This window comes from Brienomyrus brachyistius, chromosome 18 (assembly GCF_023856365.1).
Source record: "Brienomyrus brachyistius isolate T26 chromosome 18, BBRACH_0.4, whole genome shotgun sequence".
Classification (NCBI taxonomy): Eukaryota; Metazoa; Chordata; class Actinopteri; order Osteoglossiformes; family Mormyridae; genus Brienomyrus; species Brienomyrus brachyistius.
Genome location: NC_064550.1, coordinates 8,892,775 through 8,918,439, shown reverse-complemented (window position 1 = coordinate 8,918,439; position 25,665 = coordinate 8,892,775). Strand labels below are relative to the sequence as shown.

The 25,665-nt window shown below is 43.3% G+C and overlaps 1 protein-coding gene across 2 annotated transcripts in view; it reads right to left on the bottom strand.

Moving 5' to 3' along the window:
- Positions 1-25,665, bottom strand: part of ryr1a (ryanodine receptor 1a (skeletal)) — an 82,223-nt gene that overhangs the window by 39,107 nt on the left and 17,451 nt on the right. For both annotated transcript variants that reach the window (XM_048984095.1, XM_048984093.1), the window contains exons 13-61: positions 25,306-25,427; positions 24,803-24,989; positions 23,891-24,026; positions 23,275-23,370; positions 23,062-23,180; positions 22,821-22,954; positions 22,052-22,293; positions 21,552-21,744; positions 20,521-20,737; positions 20,335-20,439; positions 19,582-19,685; positions 19,410-19,493; positions 19,123-19,282; positions 18,857-19,004; positions 18,116-18,321; positions 17,792-17,966; positions 17,412-17,620; positions 16,681-17,039; positions 16,346-16,475; positions 15,887-16,047; positions 14,734-14,899; positions 14,199-14,285; positions 13,831-14,057; positions 13,052-13,496; positions 12,397-12,969; positions 10,971-11,171; positions 10,087-10,198; positions 9,783-9,926; positions 8,412-8,685; positions 8,172-8,286; positions 7,517-7,649; positions 7,285-7,379; positions 6,883-7,018; positions 6,540-6,726; positions 6,335-6,446; positions 5,834-5,954; positions 5,189-5,358; positions 4,811-5,031; positions 4,244-4,334; positions 3,469-3,609; positions 3,116-3,279; positions 2,671-2,749; positions 1,674-1,763; positions 1,344-1,487; positions 1,163-1,240; positions 998-1,073; positions 706-829; positions 492-607; positions 158-225 (exon numbers count right to left, since the gene is read on the bottom strand). In XM_048984095.1, the coding sequence (XP_048840052.1) occupies positions 158-225; positions 492-607; positions 706-829; positions 998-1,073; positions 1,163-1,240; positions 1,344-1,487; positions 1,674-1,763; positions 2,671-2,749; positions 3,116-3,279; positions 3,469-3,609; positions 4,244-4,334; positions 4,811-5,031; positions 5,189-5,358; positions 5,834-5,954; positions 6,335-6,446; positions 6,540-6,726; positions 6,883-7,018; positions 7,285-7,379; positions 7,517-7,649; positions 8,172-8,286; positions 8,412-8,685; positions 9,783-9,926; positions 10,087-10,198; positions 10,971-11,171; positions 12,397-12,969; positions 13,052-13,496; positions 13,831-14,057; positions 14,199-14,285; positions 14,734-14,899; positions 15,887-16,047; positions 16,346-16,475; positions 16,681-17,039; positions 17,412-17,620; positions 17,792-17,966; positions 18,116-18,321; positions 18,857-19,004; positions 19,123-19,282; positions 19,410-19,493; positions 19,582-19,685; positions 20,335-20,439; positions 20,521-20,737; positions 21,552-21,744; positions 22,052-22,293; positions 22,821-22,954; positions 23,062-23,180; positions 23,275-23,370; positions 23,891-24,026; positions 24,803-24,989; positions 25,306-25,427 (7,977 nt within the window). The remainder of the gene's footprint in view (positions 1-157; positions 226-491; positions 608-705; positions 830-997; positions 1,074-1,162; positions 1,241-1,343; positions 1,488-1,673; positions 1,764-2,670; positions 2,750-3,115; positions 3,280-3,468; positions 3,610-4,243; positions 4,335-4,810; positions 5,032-5,188; positions 5,359-5,833; positions 5,955-6,334; positions 6,447-6,539; positions 6,727-6,882; positions 7,019-7,284; positions 7,380-7,516; positions 7,650-8,171; positions 8,287-8,411; positions 8,686-9,782; positions 9,927-10,086; positions 10,199-10,970; positions 11,172-12,396; positions 12,970-13,051; positions 13,497-13,830; positions 14,058-14,198; positions 14,286-14,733; positions 14,900-15,886; positions 16,048-16,345; positions 16,476-16,680; positions 17,040-17,411; positions 17,621-17,791; positions 17,967-18,115; positions 18,322-18,856; positions 19,005-19,122; positions 19,283-19,409; positions 19,494-19,581; positions 19,686-20,334; positions 20,440-20,520; positions 20,738-21,551; positions 21,745-22,051; positions 22,294-22,820; positions 22,955-23,061; positions 23,181-23,274; positions 23,371-23,890; positions 24,027-24,802; positions 24,990-25,305; positions 25,428-25,665) is intronic.

The window sequence follows — 25,665 nt, the reverse complement described above, 5'->3', positions numbered from 1 at the left end:
CATATATACATACATACATACATACATACATACATACATACATACATACATACATACATACATACATACATATATATATATATATACATAGAAACACACCACGCAAAGGTATAAACACATTCATGTGGTGTCGATAACCGGCGTAAAATCATCTCACCTTGGCAAAGAATTTAATCTCTTGCTCGTGTGGCGACTTCTCTACCCTCCCACTGCTCACCACAGCCTCTGCATACATACACGACATGCTACCTGTGATTCCCATCGTACTCACAAACCACATCAGCATTCTTCAAACTCACAAGTCGGCCATCTTCAACAGGCAAATCAGGTACTGATTTTAGCGCTGTGCCAATTTAATACTACACAATCCTAGGGTAGACATGCTGTCCGACTCACATGACCCTACAGTCTTATTGATAAAGTCTTTTCAATAAACCTTTTCCTAAACCTAAGATTTCTAGCGTCCCATTTAGTATGTTACTCCTTAGTACCTAGATGGGCGATGAACTCCTGTGCAATATCCATCCACTTCAGCAGTTTTTGCAGAAAACCATACGCAAAACGCTTCTCAATAGACGAAGTGTCCAACTCCATGTCCTTCAGTCCTCTGAGAGAAGGACATAGTCACAAATTACATTTTTTTTTATGGCTGTGGTTAGTCTAACAAATTCTCAGTCGCTGATCGTGCTAATTGTGACAGCATACCTAGTAACAGCGTATCCATTGAGCTGCAGGAATTTGAGAAGCTCATGAGCTTTTTCTCTGTCCCTTGCCTTCTCCTTTGCAGTTAGGGTGTCATAAGGCACCAGCAAGGGGTGGGTTCCACCTCCTACAGGTGACAACGCATACAATAATCACACACTCCCCAAAGCATACAGCAATCAAATTAAGACATTTTCAGGGAATAACTAACAGCGATCAACTGAATTAAATTCTTAGAAGCTGCTTTGCCTGGTTTTTACTGCTATTATGCTTCTGTTAAAAATCAGATGATGACCTTTGGCCTGTAATTCCACTTTCTTCTTTCTGCCCCACGTATTGTGGTAATTCTCGGCCAGCTGTTCCGCCATGGCCTGCAGAGAGGGAAAACGGGATTTTAGAACGGCTTCAGCAGAACTTGCTTTATGCACCCAGAGCTCTCAGGGGCGCCCCCTTGTGGTACCTGTAACTCTCTAGACAGAGCCATGCCTGCGACGTCAATGGGCTGGGGGTTATAACCGTGGCTTGGGTCATAGGTCGCCTGCAAAGAAAAAGCCCAAATGATTTGAAACATTGACTTATCAGACACAGCCACATTCCTTACTGTATAAAGCCACCGGGCATTTTGTCTCCTTTGTCTTTACCTGTGCTGTCTGTGAGATCTTGCGGGTTGTCTTCTTCTTCTCCGTCTTATCATCTTCCCCATCTCGAGCTTTGTCCAGCGTCCACTCCCATGCTAGCATCGCCTTGATGGACTCCTTTATGGGCCAGCGGTAGATCTCCTTGTCCTGAGGCATGAAGAGATGTTATTGACACAAAGACACACTCATTGTACACGCTTTCGATGTCACTGTGATAATCCATAAAACTGTGATGAAATTAAATCAGAGAAATATTGACAACTGAAATAAGGTTTGGCAGGGGAACATTGCAGTGTGACACTTTGTTAAGTACGACCGCCTAGTGCCTGTAACCTTCTCAGAGAACGTCTTGTATGGTCTGAGCATGGGGTGAGTCTTCGCGTTCTCATCCAGCAGCTCTCCGTATGTCCAGTTACTCTGGATCTAAGAGCAGGGAGATGAACAAGAAACAATGAAGTTACAGCATCATGCACTGAATGGCCACTTTATTATATGTACTTTGGCGGGACTGGGCAGGACGGGACTGGGAATTCTCCCGGTGCACCAAAGGATATGTGGGCTGGCGAAATTTATCATGGGAACCCCCCCCCCTCCCCATTCAGCAAAATTTACTGTGAGGTTAAGGAGGACCCCAAAGTCCAGGGCCGATGTTTTATCTCAGTCCAGCCCTGGTACTAGGCGGGCCCACTTTTGCCCCAAGAACCACTTTAAAAGCAAATGAGTTGTGCATTTGATAGAGCAGTTGTCCTGAGCTGTTAATTTTGCACTTCTGACCTTCCCGTTAGCTTTAAGGAGTGTAATCATTCTCTTCTGTTCTCTCTTATTAGGATGTTTTTTTTTTTTTTACCATAAAAATGGACGGGCATTAAGTGGGCATTCTTTATTCTTCACGTCATTCTTTGTATACACTGCACACCGGTGTGCTGAAATCCCAGGAAAGCAGCTGTTTCAGAGAACTAAAACCACCACATACGGCATCAGCAATCAGAACCACATTCAAACTGTACTAAATCAGCGACCTGAGCTATTCTAATGATTAGGTGAATATTAAGGGAACCTCTTGACTCTGTTTGTCTACTGTATGCATTCATTTGCGACTACATGATTAGCCGTAGGCTGTTTGCATTAGCAAGCAGGTCCACATAATAAACAAACAACTGGGTGCATAACACAGATACATTTTGTTCATCATCAGATTAGCATTTTAAATAATATTAATAGCTAGGGAACATCACAGAGAGAGATTTTTAGGAACTGCTCTGTGTGGCAATAGCATAATTACTGGACATCTGAGATGCTAGTCCCCAGTGGGCACTAAGATGAAACTCACCTTCTCAAAAGCCCACTTGTCATGAGTGTATTCCGCATATTTGTTGATGAAACCATCCAGCTTCTCGGGGATGATGGTGCTACAATCAAAGAACAGCACTACCATATTAATGTGTGCAGTGAATATAATAAACACAATATGCAAGATTAACCCCAGAATAATTTCCTTTATACGATCATATCTCCGCATCACTATTTCTCTTGTCTTTTACTTTGCAGGTCCTTTTATTCAAAGAGAATTACATCTGAGAGAGCAGGGTCAACCAGTCCATGGAGCATTTGTAGTTAACGGTCTCGATCGAGTACCCAAGGTCCAAACGGGGGATTCGAACCGGCAACCTTCTGATGTCGGACACCGGGTGCCAGCCCCCTGAGCCACACCATCACCTTCTCCACTCCACCCTCTCAGATATTCCCTTAAACCCACACTCATTATACACACTCACTTTGTGGTCTCCACCGGTTTAGGGTCAAAATTTCCCTCAGCATCAACGGAGGCCTTCTTCTCGGTCTTGGAGGAGTAACTGGCATCTACATAGTCAGGGGGGATGGCGCCTGCTATGGCGCAGATACAGGGCATCGCGATTTTAAACAGCTCAGCATCGTACTTCTGTAAGAAGAACGAGAGGGGATCATGCTTAGCAGTAGCCTTATTAATAGTTATTTTTATAAGAACAGCCATTACCTGCATTTTTCTGAATATACAGTGTATATCAGCATCACAAATTCACCATAACATTGGTCCCGGTTTGTGTGACTCCAAGATATTCAGTAATAGTTCTGAAAATAAGGTACTTACTTTGTGGGCCAAGGATTCAAAAATGCCCCAGAAGAGCTTCCTGGTGAGATGCAGCTCCTCCTCTGAAGACACCCCGAAATTGGCCCAGCCATTTGGCAGGCAGTAGTACTTCCAGCAGCGTTCATAGTGATTTGTCAACAGCTTTCAAACGTCACCAAGACAAATGAGAAATTGACATCACGGCTATGAATATATTTATTTAACTGCATATAATACTACAAAGGCGTTTTTCCAAAACCGAATATTAAAAAGAGTAGCCTAGATATAAAGCAACTCAATATAACATAAATTTGAATACAATGCTCTGCTTACAGTAAAAGCTGCATACTTGATCACAACACCGTTGCCAGTTAGCACTACAGGCAACTCTCATTTAACATAAAACTGGATTTTTTTGAAAATTGACACATGTAGAGGTTAAGTACTAACACAAGTTTACATTTTATCTTCTAATTTGTTTAATATATGTCTATTAATACGTATTACTAGTATATTTTTAGCTTACGTGGCTTTGCTATGAGGGCCAGACAGGGATTAAAAATTCAAGCACGTTGAATGGTATAGTGGATACATTCAACTTACTTAAATTCGACTTACGTGAGGGTTTGCCGAACACATCACTTGACGACAGTCTAGAACTGCCCATGTTTTAATTTTTCCAGTATAGCGGGAACCTTGTTAATCTGCTGATCTACCTTCAGCTCCTAGTTTCCACGTTATATGTAGGCTGTACCGTAATTTCTCCAGCAAAGTATCACAATGAGCAGTGCTCTACCTTAAGTGGCATCTTCGCATATTCATTCAGTATCGGCACATCAAACACCAGCCTCCTCAACAAATGCTGAAGCATAGAAGGCCGCAGGTACCTGGGGGACAGATTCAAAATGAAACAATGGGTATTGAGAATTAAATGAAAGATGCGTTAGTGGCGTACGATAATTCCTTGGGTTTCATATTGTAATTTTAAGTAGAATAATGAAGCTAGCCCCATGAGTGATCGTAATTTATCAATAGCTTAACGTGCATTTTGGCTATCAACAGTTGGTCGTTTATAGTACAAGGTTGTAGAACACTCCACACATATCTTGTTTAGATTGGTTTATGTAATCAAAGAAAGCTACATACTCTTAAAAATTTTCAAAGCTAGCACATTCTTCGTACTCACTTTAGCTAGCTTAGAGTCTCCTGTTCATTATTCGGTAAAATGTTGTTAAAATTGCAGTGTGCCTTATTTATTACAGAATTACATATCGCACTTTGATAAATTCATAGCAGACACACAAGAAACTAACAGAGATGAACTGGAGGAGAATGATCAGGGAGGGTCGCCACGGAGACTTACTTGCATAGCGACATAAGGCACTCTTCAATGACATCTCTCTGGGCTTTTGTGAGAGAGCGACCGCGTGACAGGCGATAAATGGTGTGAAGCATGGAGTCGATCATAATGGCACGGTGGTCAGTGCCCGCAAAAAGCGGGGCGCATTTGGTGATAAGGGGCAATACGGCCAGGCAAAGGTAGCGGTTAAGGGCCAGGGCCATCTCTGTGGTGCTGAACGCCGCCTGGTGAGTGGAGAGAGAACCTGTTAGACTGATAATGATGCAATGATTCATCCATGGCAAGTTAATAAGGAGAGACAATCATAAGCATGTAGGAGACACGCACCCAGTAACGAAAACACATTCAATGACCGAAAACCAGATAATAGCTGAGACTCACTGTATCAAGGGAGGCTGCAGCCCTCATGTCTGGAAGGAAACCAACTTCCAGCACATGCAACAAGAAGTCCTGGTTGTCGATGCCGTAGACTCTGTCCAAGAAGAGCACCATGGGGGCCTTGTGATCAGGCACGAAGCTGGCTGACATCTTTGGTTCAATGACACTGCCGTCTAAAAAGGAAACGAGATACGACTGAAGCTCATGGAGCGCCGATGGAAACTGCAATTGTCCGTCAGCAATACAATAAAAACACATTAACAAATTAACCTCCCAAACAGAAAATAATAATAATTGATACTTTTATTGATCCCTGTGGGGAAATTCTCTTTACGCCTCCCCCAACTTGCTCTTTGTAGTAAGCTGGCCGCGAAGGGCAACATAAATGAATCAAGAAACAAATATGAAGGGTATCAAAATTAAAAATGAGAAGAAATATAAAATTGAGTTGAAATCAGACCCAGGACAAGATAATACTGCATTATGTTCACTGTATACAATTCGCTTCCAATGCAACTATTTTTCCAGTAACTATTTCAAAGACTAAAAAAAAAAAGAAAAAAAAAAAACAGAATTGTTTTGAATTTTTTAAAAAGGTGATTATGCTAGAAAAAGTGCTGAAACACAAGATGGTGTCTTTCCCCTCACCTTTCCCAAATGCCGGGATTTGGAAAGGCAGGCTGATCACTCCCACCAGGTCTTCAATGGGCACGAGGGATCTCAGGATGGCTCTGATTCTCAAAGCCTCACCTTTACCCGCTTCAATTAGCTATTAAGCAGGAGCAACAGAAACATAAAATGCTAGTTACTGAACTCTTGACTTCTTGAGTAGTAAATGAGTCAATAAGTAATGTTAATAAGTAATGTTTGCCTCCTCAAGTTATTAACTAATTAGTTAACTGTTAACTATGAACTATGAACAAGCATTGGGTCAATATGTAACTAACACTTAATCACTGGTTAATTAATGCATTACGTAAGCATGTACTACTGCATTATTCATGTCCCCTCAAGTAAAGTGTGACGTGTGAAAACATACCTTAAGATGGCTAACTATCACAAGTTGGTCAAGCAGGTTAAATAACTTAAGCTGTTTTTTTCCCAACAGGGACCATTAGCTCGGAATTTCCTGTCACTAAGCAGACTCACATGCATTTCAGGGGCACAACGGCCCAGGAGATCGATGAGAGCAGCGTAAAAAGACATGATGGCATTCCCAAGATGCACCCTGTTCTCCTCCTGCTGCTCTTCGCCACCAAACCTGCCGTCATAAGAGACACACACGGCTACGTAACTCTGCACCTTATGGTAACCCTAAGCAAAATCATCCTTTTGCAAGCAAGTCAGGCCTCACATGGGGAATCGTCTGTCTTTTTTAACAGTGGGTCCATCCCGAGCCGGATCTTCTGATATTTTAATGGCCTCCTCAATGGCAGCCAGCAGACCATTGCCGCCTTCCCCCCTCAAGGCCGGCCCAAAGCACTCGGGTCTTCGAATCAGCAGACGTACCACCACATTAGCGTTCTCTTCCACACTCTCTCCTAGTTGGTGGATAAAAGAAAGAAGTGGTTGCAGGCCAAAAAAAGAATATATTCTGCCTTTGTGGTTTCACAATACTTATTGCATTGATATGTGCGGTTGACATTCAATGGCAACATCAGTCGGCTACAGACAGGCGTTAGCATGTAAAATCACACCGTTGACAAAAACAGCAAAGCGGAGGAAGTCAAGGTATCGCTCTCCGCCACAGGGGTTCCAGCCAATGTCAGGATAGCCTTTGGACAGGAGCATGGGACAACTCTGTAGCCCACAACCCGCCAGGTATTTCACCACCTGGCACACAGAAATATGGAAAGAAAAATTATGCATTTTTGTCAGGGGAAATTCACATTTTTTGGGGGGGCCATAATTCATACAGAGGGGACAACTTCAGCATTTTAGTTTTGAACTGGAGAGTGACGGGGAGGGGAGACTCTGCTGACGAATCAGCTTTCAGCTGAGGGCAGTACCCCGGTGGCCCCGCCCCTAGTTCTTATTGGTGCTTATAAAAATGGGGGAAAAAACATATATATGAAGTATTAGAGGGTAGTATCTCTTACCTGCTCTAGGTCCTGTTCCTGCAGAGCTAAGGCAAGCTCATTGTTATCAATGCAAGATGCTGCCGCTACATCCAGAGGGGTCGAGCCTCTCATTCCTGAAAAGCACACCATGTGAGACCTACCTGTGTTCCATCACCTTCACTGCACAAGGCAGAGAGCAGCATTATCACTATAAGATAGATAATTATGCCTGATTTTACTTTATCGAATAATGTGTGGCATCGTCCCTCACCCAAACCAATGCCGCTGTTCTGAAGCAGGTAGCTGAGGTGATCAAACATGGAACGCTGGTTCTGCCGACTGATTCGGCAGAAATAACACAGGAAGCGACAGCAATTGGTCACCATCCGTGGAAAGCGGATTTCCTAGGAAGACAATTGATTAAAAACATTGCATAAGTATAGATTATAAAGAAATATACAAAATCAGCTCCTTTATACTACAAATTAAGAATGTTTTGTATACTCCATTTACCCAATAAAACTTTATGCAGTCATACGCCGCATAATAATGTTTCAGTCAACGATGGATATCTAAAGGGGGCCTCATAAGACTATAATGGAGCTGAAAAATTTCTATCACCTAGTGATGTTGTAGCGCAACACAGTACTCACATGCAGTGGTGGGCACAGCTAACCGAAAAGCTGAAATAATACTGAGTGTATGTGATTGGATACTGAGTGTATGTGATTGGATACTGAGTGTATGTGATTGGATACTGAGTGTATGTGATTGGATACTGAGTGTATGTGATCGGATACTGAGTGTATGTGATTGGATACTGAGTGTATGTGATCGGATACTGAGTGTATGTGGTTAGATACTGAGCGTATGGGATTCTAACTCATTTAAACTCGTTGTGAATGAGCGTGATTACAAAAGAATACCTTGGAATCTCCACCCCCCAGCACATTCACCATGACCTCCATGACGGTCTCATGCATGCCCAGAGCACGCATCAGGTTGGGGTGCTGATAGAATACCCTGTTGCTCATGATGTTCCTGACCGGGAAAGTGTTTGATTAGAAATATATTTCATTCTCCTGAAACTGAATTGTTTTATATGGCCATCCAAATTAAACAGAGGGGCATTTCCATTCAGGTATGGGCACATTTTGTTGACCAACCCAATGCTCTGGATCATGAGTCTCTCCTCCTCAGGTCCCATCTGGACGATGAGCAGCGAGCGTATCTGGCTTAGGCATTCCAGCAAGTCCATGGTGTCCTGCACTGATACGCAGTTGATGGTGTAGGCTTTCGGCAGTGCGCGGATCAACTCCCCAAGTCCGTCGTACTGCCGGTGGAGCAGGCTGAACATAAGGCGCACCAGCTCTGGGTTCTGGATAAAGGATTCCTGGGCCCAGTGGATCATGGTGTGAGATATAAGCTCTTGTAGAGTGCCTTAGAAAACAGATACAAGTTTCCATTAAAGCCTGCATTCGATAAGAGATCAGGATGTGCATGTTTACTTTTTTAAAATTAAACATGTCACATTTTACGATTAAATACTGAAGTTGCTGGGTAGTGCAGTGGAAAGTTTGTACCTTAACTTAACACCATCACTTTGTATATGGAGTTTACATGATCGCCACGTGTTTGGGGGGATTTGGGGGACAGCACAAAGACATGGTTGGGCCCCAAAAATTACCCAATGCCCCTTGCCCTCAAACCAAGGCTACTAATTCATTTAAGTCTCATACTGTACCTACCCTGGGGTCAAATTGACCCCAAAGGCACATGTCAGGTGACTTTCATAGTAACATAATCATTGTAGGAGTGTGTAAGAGTTAAGGATTGAAATTTGCTTTACTAAGATCACATTTCAGCCTGTTTTAATAAACATTTAATTCAGTGATTATTTTCCATGTCATGCTCACCAACCACAGCATTTCTCATTCCCCCAAAAAGTCCACGTTTTCGCTCCCTCTCAGTGGCCAAAAATGTGGACTGTCTGGTAGGGAGTTGGGAGGGAGCAAAAACATGGACCCTCCGGGGGTCCCCCAAGGACCAGGCTGAAAAACACTGGTCTAAATTGTGCAAGAGATACTAGTTTGGCGAAATGCAAGTCATGGGAACATGAAAGGAAACAAGGGTACCTGCAGGAAACCTGGGGAGAACGTGCAAACTCTACCAACGTATTAAACCCAGACCAGGATTTTTTTCAGCCAACCAGTTGAGTATAAAGAGTCACAGTCGCAGAGCACTCAACTGGTTGGTTGAAACAAAATCTTGGCCTGGATCTGTACTTTCTAGACCTGAACTATCCACCTCTGATTTTAATTCCAGACTCCTGAGGTATGAGGCATCATTCCATCTATCTTCCAACTGTTTGTCCACTAGAGGGTTGGGGGGGAAGTGAGAGCCAATCCCAGCAGTCCACCACCCCAGGGTGGGATCCACCCCCAAGGGACGCCAGTGCATGAGAGTGTGAGGCAACAGTTTTGAAATATACATGATACTATCTGAAAAATACATAAAACAAATGAACATGTCTCAACTGGGTTTGATTTCTTCCTCAAACTCTGGCTCTTCATCTCTTTTCCTCCTCCGGAATTTCTTGATCTTCTCCAACAAACGAAGAAGTCGTCCTTTGAGAGACATGTCCTCCTCATGCTCTTCCTCCTCTTCCTCGATATGCACGCCTGTGACCATTAAATAGGGAAATGCATAGAAATAGGTTTAACGGTAGACGGACAGTAACTAACATCCTTAGATCAAAATATTACTGTATCTCACTTTACTTAAAATGACTGACTGATACCACATTAACCTTAGTTTAGAATATCCAAGGGAGGAACTGACCACAGTGAGCCAGAAGGTCATTGTGAAACATCTGCAGAGATTCTCTGATTTCCTCTGGCACAGAGCACACTTCCTCCTCTGAATGGTGTTTGAAAGTCAGCAGCATGTTGATCTGGGCATAAGAGATATACAAACACCAGTCTGTTTATTATTGCTATATTATTTTTATTTATACTAATTTGCATAAGACATTTATTTAACTATACGAGTACTATTCTAGAAGCCACTTAACTTCATTCAAAATCACACCTTCTACACTTTAGAACGTCTTCTTACACATGACCAAAATACATGGACATTTCTATTAATTAGAGGAATTGACTAATTAAGCCACACCCATTGCTGACCCAGGAATATAATTAAGGACACGGCTATGCAATTTTTAACAGCAAACACTGACAGCAGAATGGATGGTCGGGTAGAACACGTAAGTCACTTTCAACTAAGCACCATCACAGGATGCCATATTTTCAGTCAGTTCACCAAATTTCTGCCCTACTAGAGCTGCTCTGGTCAAGTGCAGTGAAATGACTCCTGTAAATCTGGAAGCAAGTTCAGTTGTTAAGAGGTGGGGCCACGCAAATTCACAAAAACCTGAGCACCCAGCATCAATACCAACTGACAGGCAGAAAATTCCACCAGCAATGTTCCAACATGTAATGGAACAAAGAGAAGGGGTTATTATAGCAAGAAAGGCAGACCAAACTCATTTTAATTACCTTGGCTTTGAAATGAGATGCAGGATAAGCTTGTGTGCACATCCTTTTAGCCATATAATGTGTCTTAGACTTGTGTCTGACAGCAACAAATAGATTTAATGCAGATTTAGTTCTAGGATCTCTTGCAGCCCTACAGACGCATGCGGGTGTCAGGCCTGCGCATACCTGCTCCTGCGGAGGTGAGCGGAACTCGCGTGTCTTGCGAGCCGTTTCTGCAGCACTCATGGTGAAGGCCTGCATGAGCTCATTATAACGCTGCCGCTGGTTGCTCTGCACCTCGCTGACAAAATGGTCAGAAAAGGCGATGATGGCTTCAACCCTGTGACGCAGCTCGCAGTCGCAAAAGTACTGCAGAAGATTACACATCTGAAAGAGAGTCAAAGACAGACTGAGACGTCTTCCTATACTGTGCCTGTACAGAATGAAGTAGAGAAATCTGGATTTGTATGAAGGGTAATACTTTACTTGAGGGGGCACAAATACTTATTAGTAACTTAGTTACAACTGGAGAATAAGCGGTTTGGAAAATGGATGGATGGAACAGCTACAGTCAGTCCTGAAGAAGCTCACATTTGCTAAAATCGTGTACACATTTCCAGTGGGAAACAGAGGGTAAGGGGAATACAACTACAAATGTTAGTAATTACGTGAAACATCCATACATCCATCCATTTTACAAACCGCTTATCCTACTGGGTCGCGGGGGGTCTGGAGCCTATCCCGGAAGCAATGGGAACGAGGCAGGGAACAACCCAGGATGGGGGGCTAGCCCATCGCAGGGCACACTCACACACCATTCACTCACACACGCACTCCTAAATTACGTGAAACAAAATGAATTAAATAATAAAAACAGTGATATCAGTGGCCAGTAATGTAATTATTCGCATTGCAAATAAGTAACAATAATACTTTAATTACATCATAAACATCTTGTTATGAGTCTCACAAGAATTGAATAGTAACCACTTCAATCAAATGTGACAAATCCGCTAACTTGTCGATTGCCTATGGCGAATTATTTTAGCTTTAATTTCTATCCAAAATTCAGTTCTAACTAGGTAGAATTCACATTCTTGATATCAGAAATTCAGTTTTACCTAGTTAAAATGCCAGTTCTTGATACTGAAAATTTTATTTTAGCTAGGGATATTCAAAATTTTCAAATTTTTGTCATTTGTTTCAACGTAAGTTTTAAAATTGAATTATAACTAGTGACAATTGAATTCCTGATATCAGAAATTAGATTTTCAGCTAGTTAAAATGTTATTTCTAATATCAGAAAATGCATTTACTATTTCACACAAAGACAATATCACGTTGTAGTTCACATAGCATTCTTCTCTCTGACTGAAAATCACGCAAATACCAATGTAATTCCGCATTGTATCGGACGTGGGTACTAAATATACTGTATCAGTGTGATATCACACGCTACAGCAGGACTGACTGTATATTATTTGTGACCCCACAAGCAAACTGTTACCATATGAGGGAAAGAAAAGTGTTAATAAATGGGGAGGGTAGTTTGCCTGATGAATCCCAAGGCTACATAAGAACAGCTTCATTTCGGGCTGCACGGGAGTCACACCTGCAGTTTCACAGACTCCGGCAGTTTCATCTGAAGCAGTCCTTCTTTAGGACCATCCTCTCCCTCCTTGCCTTCTGTCCGCTGTTCGCCAGCCTGCTCGGCCTTTTCTGTATCCTCAGCTTCTTTCTTTCCGTCCAAGTTCTCTGCATCACCCTCCCCCTCTCCCATCTTCTGCAGGTTTTCCTCCGACACCTCTGCCAGTTCCATCTGCTCTTCCTCCTCCTCCCCCATTCCTTCATCTTCCAGCTCGCTCCCTCCATCCAGGCTGTCCTCTTCCTCTTTTACATCATCCTCGTCTTCGTTAGTGAATGGATTTTGTTCTTCATCTGTCATCCTTCCCGACTCCTCTTCCGCCGTTACCTCAGCCATTCCGCCAAAGACATTCGGCTCGATCATCTTAAGGATATGCTTGACGTCTTCATCGTCAAAAATTCCCATGATTAGCAGTGTGCTAATGAGCTTGAGAATGGGGACAAAGTGGAACTCCACACTACCCCCAACAGGGTCACGAATGGCCTGTCCACCATCCTGAACTGCTTCTGTTAACATGTTAAGAGCTTTGGTCTTCAAGATCTGCAGGAGAAGAGCAGATAGTAAGAGACATATTTGAACACTAGAGACTGTATATTTTCCGTGTGTCCCCATGATCTCTTACCTCTAATGGAATGATGGGGCTGAGGGTATAGAGGTCATGGTTTGTACCCACAAAGCCCGTGGGGGAGAAGTGCAGTTTGGGACGCAGGCAAGTAGTAAGACCCACACCTGGTAATGCGTGAGCCTTGTCTCCATCTGAGTATAGGGTAATTGCGCGTGTTTCATCTGTCATTGGCACAATGAACTCTCTGTTGGTCATGAGCCGAGCCCGTTTTGCAGACTCGAGGTGCATGCTGATGAGCAGGTCATAGTATCCGCTTCGTATCGGCCCTGGCAAGTAGGTGTTCTCTATAGCGTAGAAGAGTTGGGACTCATCCACGTGGCTGCATAGAGCATGAGCCACGCGATTGTTCCCAAGAGCACATACAGCGCAGTACAACTTGAGGGTGTGGTAGTGAAACTTCAGCATGTCCAAACGCTCCGAAAGCTCCAGCAAGTCGATACACCTGCATGAAGAAATGAGAGATGACTGAAGAATTTACAGCCACGTGAGCCTCCTGAATAACTAGACTAGTGTTCACGTAATATATTCAAGAATAGTATTATTCTGTCTCAATTATGTTGCACCACAACACACCATGTAAAGCACCTTGGGGAGACACTGTGAAAGGTGCTATATAAAAATGAATTGAATTGAATTGAATTGAACTTCCAAAAACAAGTCGAGAGATTCTATCTTACCCAACTTCCAATTTAGCAAGCTTTTCACCATAAGAAAGTCTAAGAATCACTCACTCAGATTTAAGGATTATACTCCTGTCTAGTGTTGTTCTTGCTGACCTGTTTTCCTCAGGGATGTGAAGCGCCATCATGATGAGGGGCTCAGTACACTCAACCATCCATCCATGCCTTTCGCTCACTCGTGCAGTGCGCGGAGCCAGAAAGTGGTTGGGCATGCGGCTCCATATCACTGGGGTCAGCATCTGCACATCCAGCCTTGGAGGACACTGCGGAACCGGGTTCTTACGTTCGCTGCGGAACATCGCAGCAGATATAGGCATGATGTTCTGAAGAAAAGAAGAGAAAGTAGGGAGTGAGTGTGCAACAGGAGAAGGGGAGAAGACCCCATATGTAAAGGCAGAGTTTTTAATAGAAAATGCAATTATCAATTCAGAGGCAATAATCAAATAATCCTGAAAGGTTCTGACCTTTAGTTTACCCAGCTCAAATTGAAGCACATTCTGACTGGACGGTATGACAAACAGAGCTGGAAACAGTTTGGTGTTCGGTTCCACCTAAAACACAGAATGTCAGTATTAAGCAAATTTACCTCAGCTCAGCAAGTAGTGTATGTAGGGTGACCACTCGTCTGGATTTCGTCCAGACAGTCTGGTCTTTCAGCCTCTGGACTACTGTTGGGTGTCCTCCTTCCACCCCCCCCACCCCCCACCAACAGCCTCCCCATAAACAACGAGGACTACTCTCTCCAAGCCCCAGTCACACAAAAAAATGTGAAACACACAAACACAACAACTATGGAATTCGAGAACAGCCATGTTTTTAATGTCATTCTGTTGAGGTAACAAAATAATTATCGTGATAGATCTTCCGTAGTATGTGTATAATGTAACCCCCCCCCCCTTCCCCTGCTCAACAGCTTTTCATGGGTGTCCTCCTTTTTGGACACAGGTATCCTCCTTTTCACAGTCATGCTGGTGGTCATCCTAAGTGCATAACACTTACCTGGTAGAAAGTGTTGATCTCTTTCCCATTGGCTGTAAACGTCATGAGGCCGGTATCTAGGTCCAGTAAGCAACCAATCAAGAGGTCCTCCTGACTGATTCGTGTCTGCTGGGAGCCGTTGCTAAACTCTCCTCCCCACACCATGTAACAGTTACTCCTCTTCATACTGAGTGAAAGACAGAAACAATATGTGAAGACAAAACATATAATTCTAGGGTTTAATGCCATCTTTGTATTGGCACATTTATAGTTAGTCCAGGTGCAACACGATTGCGTTCAATAAAATCGTATAATAAAATATACATATACAGTGGGAAAAATAGGGTTAGGGGAATGTGACTCCAAAACTTAGTAACTTACACCAATAAAAAATTTTAAGCCAGTGGCCAATAATGTAATTACATGCATTTTAAATAAGACATAATGATAACACATTTCAAATATATCATAAACATCTCCTATGGGTTGTATGAATCTAACGAGAATTGCCTAGTAACTGCTTCAACCGAACATGCTGAACTCGCTAACTTGTCAATTGCCGAGAGCGCTTCATGAACCATTTGCTGTATTTTCTGACACCACTAGATGGTGCTGTCTGTACAAAAAAGGGCTCAAAGCTTGCCCCAAAGGAAACCAAGAGCACCATCTAGTGGGGTCAGAAAATACAGTAAATGGTTCATGAAACATCAGGTTGGCCATCATTAGACATGAACAGTGAACCAACGCTACCTTGTGGCCAGGGATGCACATAACACAAATACATGGATTAAGGTAGGTGGAGGGACACTGAAAGCAACATGGCTACAGACAGTATATGAAAAGCAAATGAAAATTTGTCAAATATTTTTTAGCTATTTAATGCATGGATGTACAAAAAGTTTGAAAAACCAGTTCAACTGATTCATTGAAAATAAGCGGTTCAAAAGAACGATTTGTTCATGAATTGGACGTCACTATCGTTTGCCTAGTTCTTTTCTCTCCAACTGAAAATCATGCAAATACAAATGCAATTCAGTGTTTTACTAGTATTAAATAATACTTGGGTATTAAATATCTATCATTTTAAAACGGATTCGCAGTGTGAAGGACTGTCTGTGTCCATGTGTACTTATATGCATTTGCTGGCCAGTGTGCCTAGTGCACGTGAATTTACCTGTCATGGACATTTCCCTTGTCATCACCAACAGTGACAGTGACATTGCGTACTTTGGAGAGGTCAAAATGAGGATCGTGTTGGTGGTAGTCTGGGGTGACCCAGCCCACCCAGACGCCACTCGGCTCCTGTCCCGCGAAGACACGCACTGCATAATAATACTGTAGAGGGATGAAAGGATTAGTTACAGGCACTCTAAACTCAGTTTTAAAACCTCTTTGTTAATATAAGCTTAAACTCCTAGAAATGGTGTTACGCAGTAAGCAGGTAAAACTGTATTAAGTCTTCTGAGCAGTTTTTCCACTTTATATTTCATATAAAATAATGCATAGTATTTATTCATTTTAACGTATATTTGGAGTGCTTTTGTAAGCCCAGGAAAATTATATGGACAGGATTAACAGGATTAAGATGGTGAAATATTAGTTTGGGGGGGGGGGGTAAGTTTACAAATCACACCGTGGTGGTGTTGAGAATGATGTCCATGTCATCTCTATCATCTGGCACAACATCTTCTATCAGACGCGGAATAGCGGGAGCAGCAGGTGGAGGGGTGGTAAAAGCGGCCTTCTTGGCCTTGAAGAGAAACCTGAAACAGGACAGGACAGTGTTTGGTCTGTTCCCTGCACCCTCCTATGCTGCGTTTCATGCCGTTAGGCTTCTCTGAATATGCATTATGTATTCTAACTGCAACCTCAACGATATACTCATTTGCTGTTTTGCAGTAGTGTTATTGTACCTTTGCTACAGTAATGCAAGGTATTGGAACCCCTTCTCTAATCTCTAATTCTCACCCTCTCTTTTTGCTCTTCTCTGTGGAGGCATCTTTTTCATTCTCTCCCCCCTTGCTGCCTGGGACCTCCTTCGGTACAGGGGGCTCCTTTTCCTTCTCCTCCTGCTCTTTACGAGTGGCAGATTTCTTCAGCACCTCAAAGTCAGAGTTGGGATCCACCACAACTACCTCATCCTCGGGAATGATGAGGCTCCGTGTGAGAAGTGTCCTCCCAGCCGGCACCTTGAAGAACTCATGAAACTCCACTGGCATGCTTAGTCTCAGAAACAGCAGGTCAGTGTTGGCATTCTGAGATCCAAATGTTTTATGGGTCAGTTTTAGGCAGGGGGCGCTGTCCACTGTCCCATCCATACGAGATATCTAAAGAAGTTTAAGGAAGTGAAAAAACATAAAAATTCAGTGTATATTTTAAAAAGTACATTTCGTAGTAAAGATGAGCAATTAAGCAGTTTTTAGATTATCTAATAATTCGATACTTATGAATATTACAGTTGTTTGAGTTTGGGAGACCAGAGAGAGTTCTTGAACAGGGTCAGTTGTTCAAAGGGATAAAGTAATATTCATGTGTTACTGAGATTACCCCAAACTAGTACAACTTTATTTTGAAAGGAAAAAAGTCCATTGTGTAATTTTTCTACTTTTTGTAAAAATGAAAACAACTGTCCCCAGTCTCTACTATAGTAAAAGCGTGATAAGAAGTTTTGTCCCATGAATTTGCATTATAAAACATGCCTCTATATGCTGGTGGTCAGTAGGTACTGGGATGAACTGGGGGAGGCTTTTGCTGAACCACATAGTGATGTCCCGCTTCATATTGATAGCAAAAGGCTCGAAGCCCTCTTGTAGGCCACAGATGGTGAAGTAACGCAGGCTACTGACATTCTGGCCAAGGTTAATCCTTCCTACTTGGGACAAACCTAAGCTGCACACTGGGATGAAACCTGGGGAGAGAGATGTGATTGTAAGAAGCAGACCAAAGTATCAAACAGGGAAACAGACAGCAGACAAGTGCCACCTTAGCTGCAAGGTTAGCAGTCAGGAAGACCACAGGCAGCTCACCTTGGGACTCTGTCTTCCTGCCTTTACTCACGTTCTCCCTCTTTTGTACTTACCATCCCCAATCTCGATGTCCTTGAAGGCCATCTCAGAGCCAGAGTCACTAATGAGCATCTCTCCATTAAGTGTGAACATGATGTTATGCTCATTAAGGTCAATCATGCAGCCAACGACATCGCCGGACTGCCAACTTCGCCCAAAGGGCTCGCTGCCCACGTGCCACCGTTGGGCCTAAAAAATAAAACACAAATAAAGTTATAAGAAAATGCATTAATTATTACTACTAATAAACCATATATTACCATCTGAGGTTACAAAAAATGCTTAGCAATAATATTATACTTTCATTGAGAAATGTAAAATTTCAGATCTAAAATTACCTTGAAACCATTGAAGACGTATGATAAGTCGTCTACACCCAACTCTGCATCAGCACTTACGTTGGGACGGGCCCATCCAACTCTCATCTCACCCACTGTCACTGTCTCAAACTCAAAGTACCACTTTCCCTGAGTCACAGCATAGGACTTCTCTGCTCGAAATACTCGTATCTTGTCTACTCGTAAGCCACCGGCAAAATGGGCACCTGTGTAGGGAAAAAAAAGAGTAACATTTGGGATCTTGATGAAGGCTAAAGGGAAATAGCATAACACTACTTGACTGGGCACAAATACTTTATAAATTATTACTTAGCAATAATACATCAGTTACTACTAATGCACAAATCATGAACAAATCATGAACAAATCTTGAACAAATATAGTTACTACTTGAGATAAAAGATCATAATTCATAAAGGATGAACAAACATGAAATCAGCATTTATCTTGTGTTACTCATGAATTGTTCCTTCGGTAGTTTCTTCAGTAGTTCACAAAGGTTTACAGGATTAGCAGATATAGTAATAAATATAGTAACCGCTTGAGATAAAAGACTCACCACGATTCATTAATGATGAATTAACATCAGATCAGCATGTACGGTAACTAAGACTTAGTTTGTGGTTAATCAGTACATTAGTAATGGCATAGTACTATATTATTTGTGCCCTGTTGAAGTAAAGTGTTACCAGAAACAGTGTATGTGCTTAAAAACACCTACAAACAAGTGGAAGGACTCACTACTTTCTTGATCAGGAGGTTCAATGTTGTATCCGTAGCCAATGAGTGTCCGTACAGCAGCACACACAGTGTCCCTGTTGGTCTTCTTGGTCTTATCGTCCAGCAGGTTGTACGGCACAAGCCGTGGATTGCGCTTGTTTGCAATGTCCTGGTGAAAGAATTTCAAAAAGCCAAATTATATAATCCAGACGTAAAGGATGTCACGAATGCGTCATAAACGTGATAATAAAACTAACGTGAACCAGGCTAGAAGGAGGAGGTCATACTTGTACGATGCTGTAGGTCCATCCCTGCCGGACTCTATCCCGTGCCCAGACATTGTGTCCATTTTCGGCCAGCCTTTCCACCAAAGTGTTCTGGTTGGGTGTCAGCTTCACATGGTTCAGGTCCAGGGGAGCAGGCTTGTAACCGCTGCTCATCACGTATCTAATGAGAGAGAGAGCGATAATATGACATTTTGTTGTTGCATCTAGAACACAAGCAGGTGACAATCTGCTTCAGAGTGAAAATGCAGATGATGCGACGTGCACACTACGATAAATGCAGGACTTACGTTTTGGGGAGTTTGATTCTCTTCAGATTTTCCTCCGCCTTCTCGTCCCCCATGCCCACATGACAACCCAAAGCCAGCAGAGTTCTGTAAGGAATATGACAAAGCAGCCAGTAGATATGGACCTCCAGCACCGCACCAAACTACGGAAGCCAGAGGCCAAAGTCAGACTCACTTTAGAGTTTCCCCAGACATCTGGAGGTTGTAATTCTTCTCGGGTTCTGGCAAGCTGTGGAAATCCACCAGGCAGGGGTGCAGCTTCTTGTTGTCGTCACGAATCTGACAGTAAACAAAGAAGAACACCAAACATTTGTGTTTGCTTCCATTATTTCATTATTATTTGCACAGTATACAGTGCAATCCCCATATTTCAGTAATCATGGTTTCAGTTATCCACAGTTTACCACGGGCCAAAAAAATATTGGATAATTCCAGACATACGCAGTTCATAAATTTCAAATCGTGCCCCGAGTGAGTACAGGCTATGACATGGTTAAATCCGTCAGCCCCGCCATGCCCGGTACAGTACATGACTCATCGCCCTTTGTCTCCATACCCACGACTCCCAAAAGTACTCTCATCCAGTCTGCCTCTATCGTTCTCGCTGAACACATCAGAATCCCTTTCATCCGAGAGAGAGAGTACAGAACTACATAATAATGTACATTGTAATTAAAGTGGTTAATGTAATTACTGTAATTACATTAATAGCTGTAATTAAAGATGTTATCTTGTCTTACTGTGTGTAATATATAATTTAACCGTCAGCATATGTATGTATACGAAAATAACCTTATACGGTATACGTGGTTCATGGATGGTTCGGTATTAGCCGCAGTTTTTTTGGAACGCATCACCCGTGAATATGGGAGCTACATTATATACTGTTGTTGGCACTAATTGCAGCGGGAGACGTGGAAGACCTTACCGCGCCGTAGGTCCAGCCCTGCTCGATACGGGTGATGGCCCACAGCTCATGGCTATTCTCTGCCAGCTTCTCCCGAATCCGCTCCAGGTGAGGCGGCAACACGATCTGCACGGACAGGACGGTGAGCAGGTGGGTTACAGTTTAACATCGAGGGGTTTGCGTGACGCTGAGGGGGATGTGGGATACCTGCACGGTGTCCACCGGACAGGGGGTGAAGGCGGTGTGGGAGAGTGACTGCGTTGGTCCCAGCAGGTTCCGGATGCCACTGAAGTCCTGCTTATACTCCTTGATGGGCTCGATGCGCAGCCTCTCCTTAGGCAGCACCGCTTCATAGCAAGGTGCATAACCGGGGGGTGGGAGGAATTTGAATTGTCCGTGACGCCCTCCCAGAAGAAAGCGAACCCTAAAGAAGTTCAGAAGATAAGGCGTAAGTCAATCGCTATTTTTAAACCCTCAGTTCATATATGAAACATTTAACAGCAGGCTTGGGGTGGGGGGGTGCTGCAGCTATTAATATGACAACCGTAGCACCCCCCAAGAAATTTTATGGTTTATTTAGAATTTTTTTATTTTTAATGCGTGAATAGGAGCGGCATGGTGGTGCAGTGGTTAGCACTGTTGCCTCACACCTCTGGGACCCGGGTTCGACTCTCCGCCTGGGTCACATGTGTGTGGAGTTTGCATGTTCTCCCCATGTCGTTGTGGGGTTTCCTCTGGGTACTCCGGTTTCCCCCCACAGTCCAAAGACATGCTGAGGCTAACTGGACTTGCTAAACTGCCCGTAGGTATGCATGTGTGAGTGAGTGGTGTGTGAGTGTGCCCTGCGATGGGCTCTGGACCCCCCGCGACCCAGTAGGATAAGCGGTTTGGAAAATGGATGAATGCGCGAATACTATAATTTCATATCTCGCCTTGTGTTTAACATTGAATGCCATTGTAACTGTCACAGAACAAGTACTGCACGTGTGCTTGTGTACGTGTGTTGGAGGGTTGCAGTAGAAATTAAACTGTGGTGAATGGCCCATTAAGGGGAAACTCTAAATTTCAGAGCACCTTCGCTGAGAAGTCAAGCAACCCCATAGCAGCAGAAGAAGTTGTTCTCTGGGTCAGCTCCCGAGCAGCATCGATAAAATTTGATTCACAGCTAGTGTAACTTTACGTTTTGCTTTCGGTCCACTATCTCCTACTCTCGAAAGCTTTTGCATTCAGGTACTCACTTGATACCCGCAGAAAAGCTGACAACTGGGAAGAAAAGGCCATCCAGGTTAAAGTTCTCAAACATGCCCTGCACTGGGTGCCCATTGATTCGGAAGGAAATGCTTGGGACGCTTAGATCCAGGCAGCAGCTGACCACATCATCTGCTGCCAAGATGTGCTGATTGGGTGAGGCCACGAGTCGCGGGACACGCCCTAATAATGAAGAGCGGGAGAAGACAATGGGTTACAATTTATTGCGTTATGCAATGAATGCTACACATGCATTACATGGTGTGTTGTGGTACATTACAACATCATTAAGATAATGATTTATCATTAATAATAAAAAAGGGAAAAGGGGAAGACAAAGAAATGAAAGAAAGGAAGTCAGCTGACAATGAAGGAGAGGAACAAAAAAACTCCCAAATAGGGAAAAAAAAACCTCTGGGGGGTCCAAGGCCAACTAGCTGCCCACCCCCTGAGAATGGTAACATTACTGAAAAATAACTGACTCTCTCACCTGACCACAGGTTTAGTCCATCAAAGCCGTATGAATAGAGGTCATCTCCGACACCATTGCCCCCCCAGCCTTCACCTCCCCCAGGGTACGGGCTGTACCCTTCCGTCAGAGCCCAGCCCACGCGAAGGTGGCCTGCTTGTGCTGTCAGGAAGGGCTCCACATGGTCCACTATCAGCTCGAAATACCATTTCTTATATTGCGTAGATCCCTCACACGTGCCCAAGAAGATGTTGGGCCTCATGCTAGACAGATGGATCAAGATCAAGTGAGAAAAACAAACTGCAAAATAAATTTCTCCGTAAATGTTTATGAGGATGGTCAATAACCTAGAAAAGGCAACTTAGGGTGCTTTCACACTTGGTTCCTTTCAACCTTCAAAACGAACTCGGAGCCATTAGTCAGCACATTTGGCATATGTGTGAATACTCCAAAGGCACTCGGACCCGTCTGAAACAAACTGAACTGAGACCGCCTTGGGAAATGGAGCTCAAAAGAACCAACAAGTGGAACCATAGCCGTTAGTAACAATAGTGTGAACAGAAAGAGGGCTGAGGCTCCATCAGAGCTGAAGTGGACTAGAAAGAGATCTGAGAAAGAACTGAGTCCCTTTTCTGTGAATCCACTCTTTGGTCTACTTTAAGAGAACTGAATCTAGTTCTTTTAAAAAAGGACAACATGTGAAAACACCCTTAGAGATCACTGATTTTGTACTTTGCCGGTAGCGTGAGGCTAGTTTTAATATGCTCCATATCAATTTCTAATATCTCACCTTGTGACATAGTTGATGATATTAGTCTGTAGAAGAAATTCACGTCCAGGAAGCAAGTTCTCTGTGATGAGGTTCTGATTGGATCTCACAGCCACTCCATTACACACACATAAAGAACAGAGCACATCAAGAACCTGAGGAACACAGAACAGTTGAAAGAGGATGAAGGCAAGATATTTGCAAGACCGTTTACGTGAATGTCCACATTTCAGAGGTGTCCAGTATGTCACTGACTGCTGACCTTGTGATTACGTCCATGTTTGTCCAGTAGAGAAATGATCGATTTGATGTGATTTTCCTGTATTATATTGAGCACCTCAGGGCTTTCAATCAAAACACAGTATAAAACCTCCAGAATACCTTAAAAAAAGGAGAAAGATGGTAGACAACAAGAACACAGCAGTACGAACCAGTGTTTAATGAATCGTTTTGATGTGGAGAGATTGACTACTACCTGAGGAGGCCTCCAGCCGGTCCAATTTGCTAACGAGCCAGTCCAGATTATCACAGAACAGTGCACAGTTGGTTCGGTTTCCTCGGATCAGAGAAGCTTTTGCAAAATTTCAGAGACAGGAGAAATGGATCAAACTTTAACTGATATTTGGTTAACTGCAGCAATCTGGATATATGTGTCAATGGTATCCCAGCCTGAGTGTAATATCTGGGTTAGATGCTAGATTTACCAGAACCCTGTACAGGGTAAGTGATCGGATGAATGAATTGATGAATGGATGTGTTGTGTATATGTGTCAGAAATCTCAAAAGGGTGTGCTGTGCACTGAGAACAGAAAGGTGAAGAACGGTGTTACCGTAATGATACAGGGACCAACTTTCTGAGCAATGTTGCCATGCAATGTTGCTGACCAGTGTCGCTCTTCCACTTTCCCGTTGATATTGGGCAACAAATTTCAATTTGAAAAGTTGTAATCAGCATTGGGCAACTGTCTGCGATCATCCAGATCCTGATAGGTTGCCCTTTGTCTCGGCTCATTGGTAATTGCCTGACAACATTGCTCGAAAAGTCCAGTGTATCATCACCTTCAAACGCGCATGCATGCTGAAGGTCATACCCAGCAACTCATACAGCAAGTTGACAATCTCCTTCCAGGATTCAGATGCCTCTTCCCCAGCAAATTCTGAGAAATGGGCAGCTGTGTTGTAGACGTTGAGGCGATCAATACAGTTCAGCACTAGTGTGATCATGCCCTGCAGAAATATAGAGATGGAGGCTTTAGGGGAAAAAATCAGATTATACACAGTACAGGCAGGGCCCAGGTTACGGAGAAGATCCATTCCCTAAGTCTGTCTTTCAGTTGAATTTGTATGTAAGTCAGAAAAATTATATTGCCGTACATAATAGTAACAATGCAGTAATAATAAAACTGCTGAAAACTTCAAACTGCTGAAGCCACACAATGTTTTCACAAGCATCACAAAGTAGTATGTGCGTTCGTTAATATGGACCATTGTATTTAACTAAATATTTTATATAATAGGCTTTATGACAGTCTATTCATAAGTACGAACTGTTCATAAGTCAGATGTTCTTAACCCGGGGACTGCTTGTATACCATAGACGGAAAGTTCAGGTCCAAAAACTAAAAATCCAGACCTAGGTTTTGTTTTGACCAACCAGTTGAGTATAAAGAGTCACAGTCACAGAGTATTTAACTGGTTGGTCAAATTGGATTTGTACTTTCTGCACCTGAACTTTCTACCTCTGCTGTATAGAGAATCCTGTTAAGGCAGGTGACAATATAGAAGGTAGTGACTATACAGAAATATCTGTGGTTGACTAAATGAGGGACCTTTGCCTTTGAGTCTTTATAATAGTGAATAACTGCAAAGATACTAGGTTGATGCATTTGAAAACTGATTCATGGACAAACAAACCATATCAAAAGAAACAGACACTGAGAAATGTCTTTCCTGTGCATTTGAAAGGCCACCCATCGTGCGAATACAGCTCTTTATGAACCGACCTCCTCTTGAAATAGGTTCTGCCTGTTTTTAAGGGAACGCAGCTTGGTCTGCTTCTCCTCATGTTCTAGTTCCTCCTCAGGAGGCCGGAAGTAGAATATGAGATCCTGCAAGGAGAGAACCACTGGATCCATGGGAAGGGATAGTTGAGTTGGGGTCTTGTTCTTCCCACTCAAGGAATCCAAGCCTCTGGTGAGAGTAGAAACAAACCTCAGTGGAATGGTGACCGTAAGGCATAACTGTTTATAACACACATGGAAATAGCATTCAACCCTACTGTGCGGTGCAGAGGTGGCTAATGTTGGTGGCTAATCTTATTCGCAAAGGGCTGGTGTGTGTGCAGGTTTTTGGAATAACCTTTAGGTCAGCTGTTCAAACCAAGGTGTGAGGACTCTTCAGCCAATCAGTTCTCTAATTAGTAATCTAATTAGGCAGCTGCAGCAACCCAATGGGCCTTTCTGGATAAGACTGGCCACCCCTGGTTTAACACAAGAGGCAGTCTTACTTGATGAACTGCGTGAAAAGGCCTGTTGTGCTGTAGATAATGCGTGCTGCTTGAGACTCTTCGGTCTGAGATCGGGCCACAGTCAGGGCGTCGTCCATGTGCCCTTCCTGGTGCAGGATGGCCTAGGGGAGAAGCACAGACTGCGATGCTCAAAGGTCCACTGCCAACACACTCAGATCACACCAGTGGCCTTCTGCATTCTCAAAGTGGATCAGTCACTGACCCCATCAATCACCAAAAACTGTTTTCATTACAAGTCCAAGTGACATTTTGCCGTTGGCACTGAGACTGTTGAAGTGACATTCATGAAGCGTTTGTCCCGTTCAGGGGATGCAGAAACTGACCCCCCCTGCCCACCTC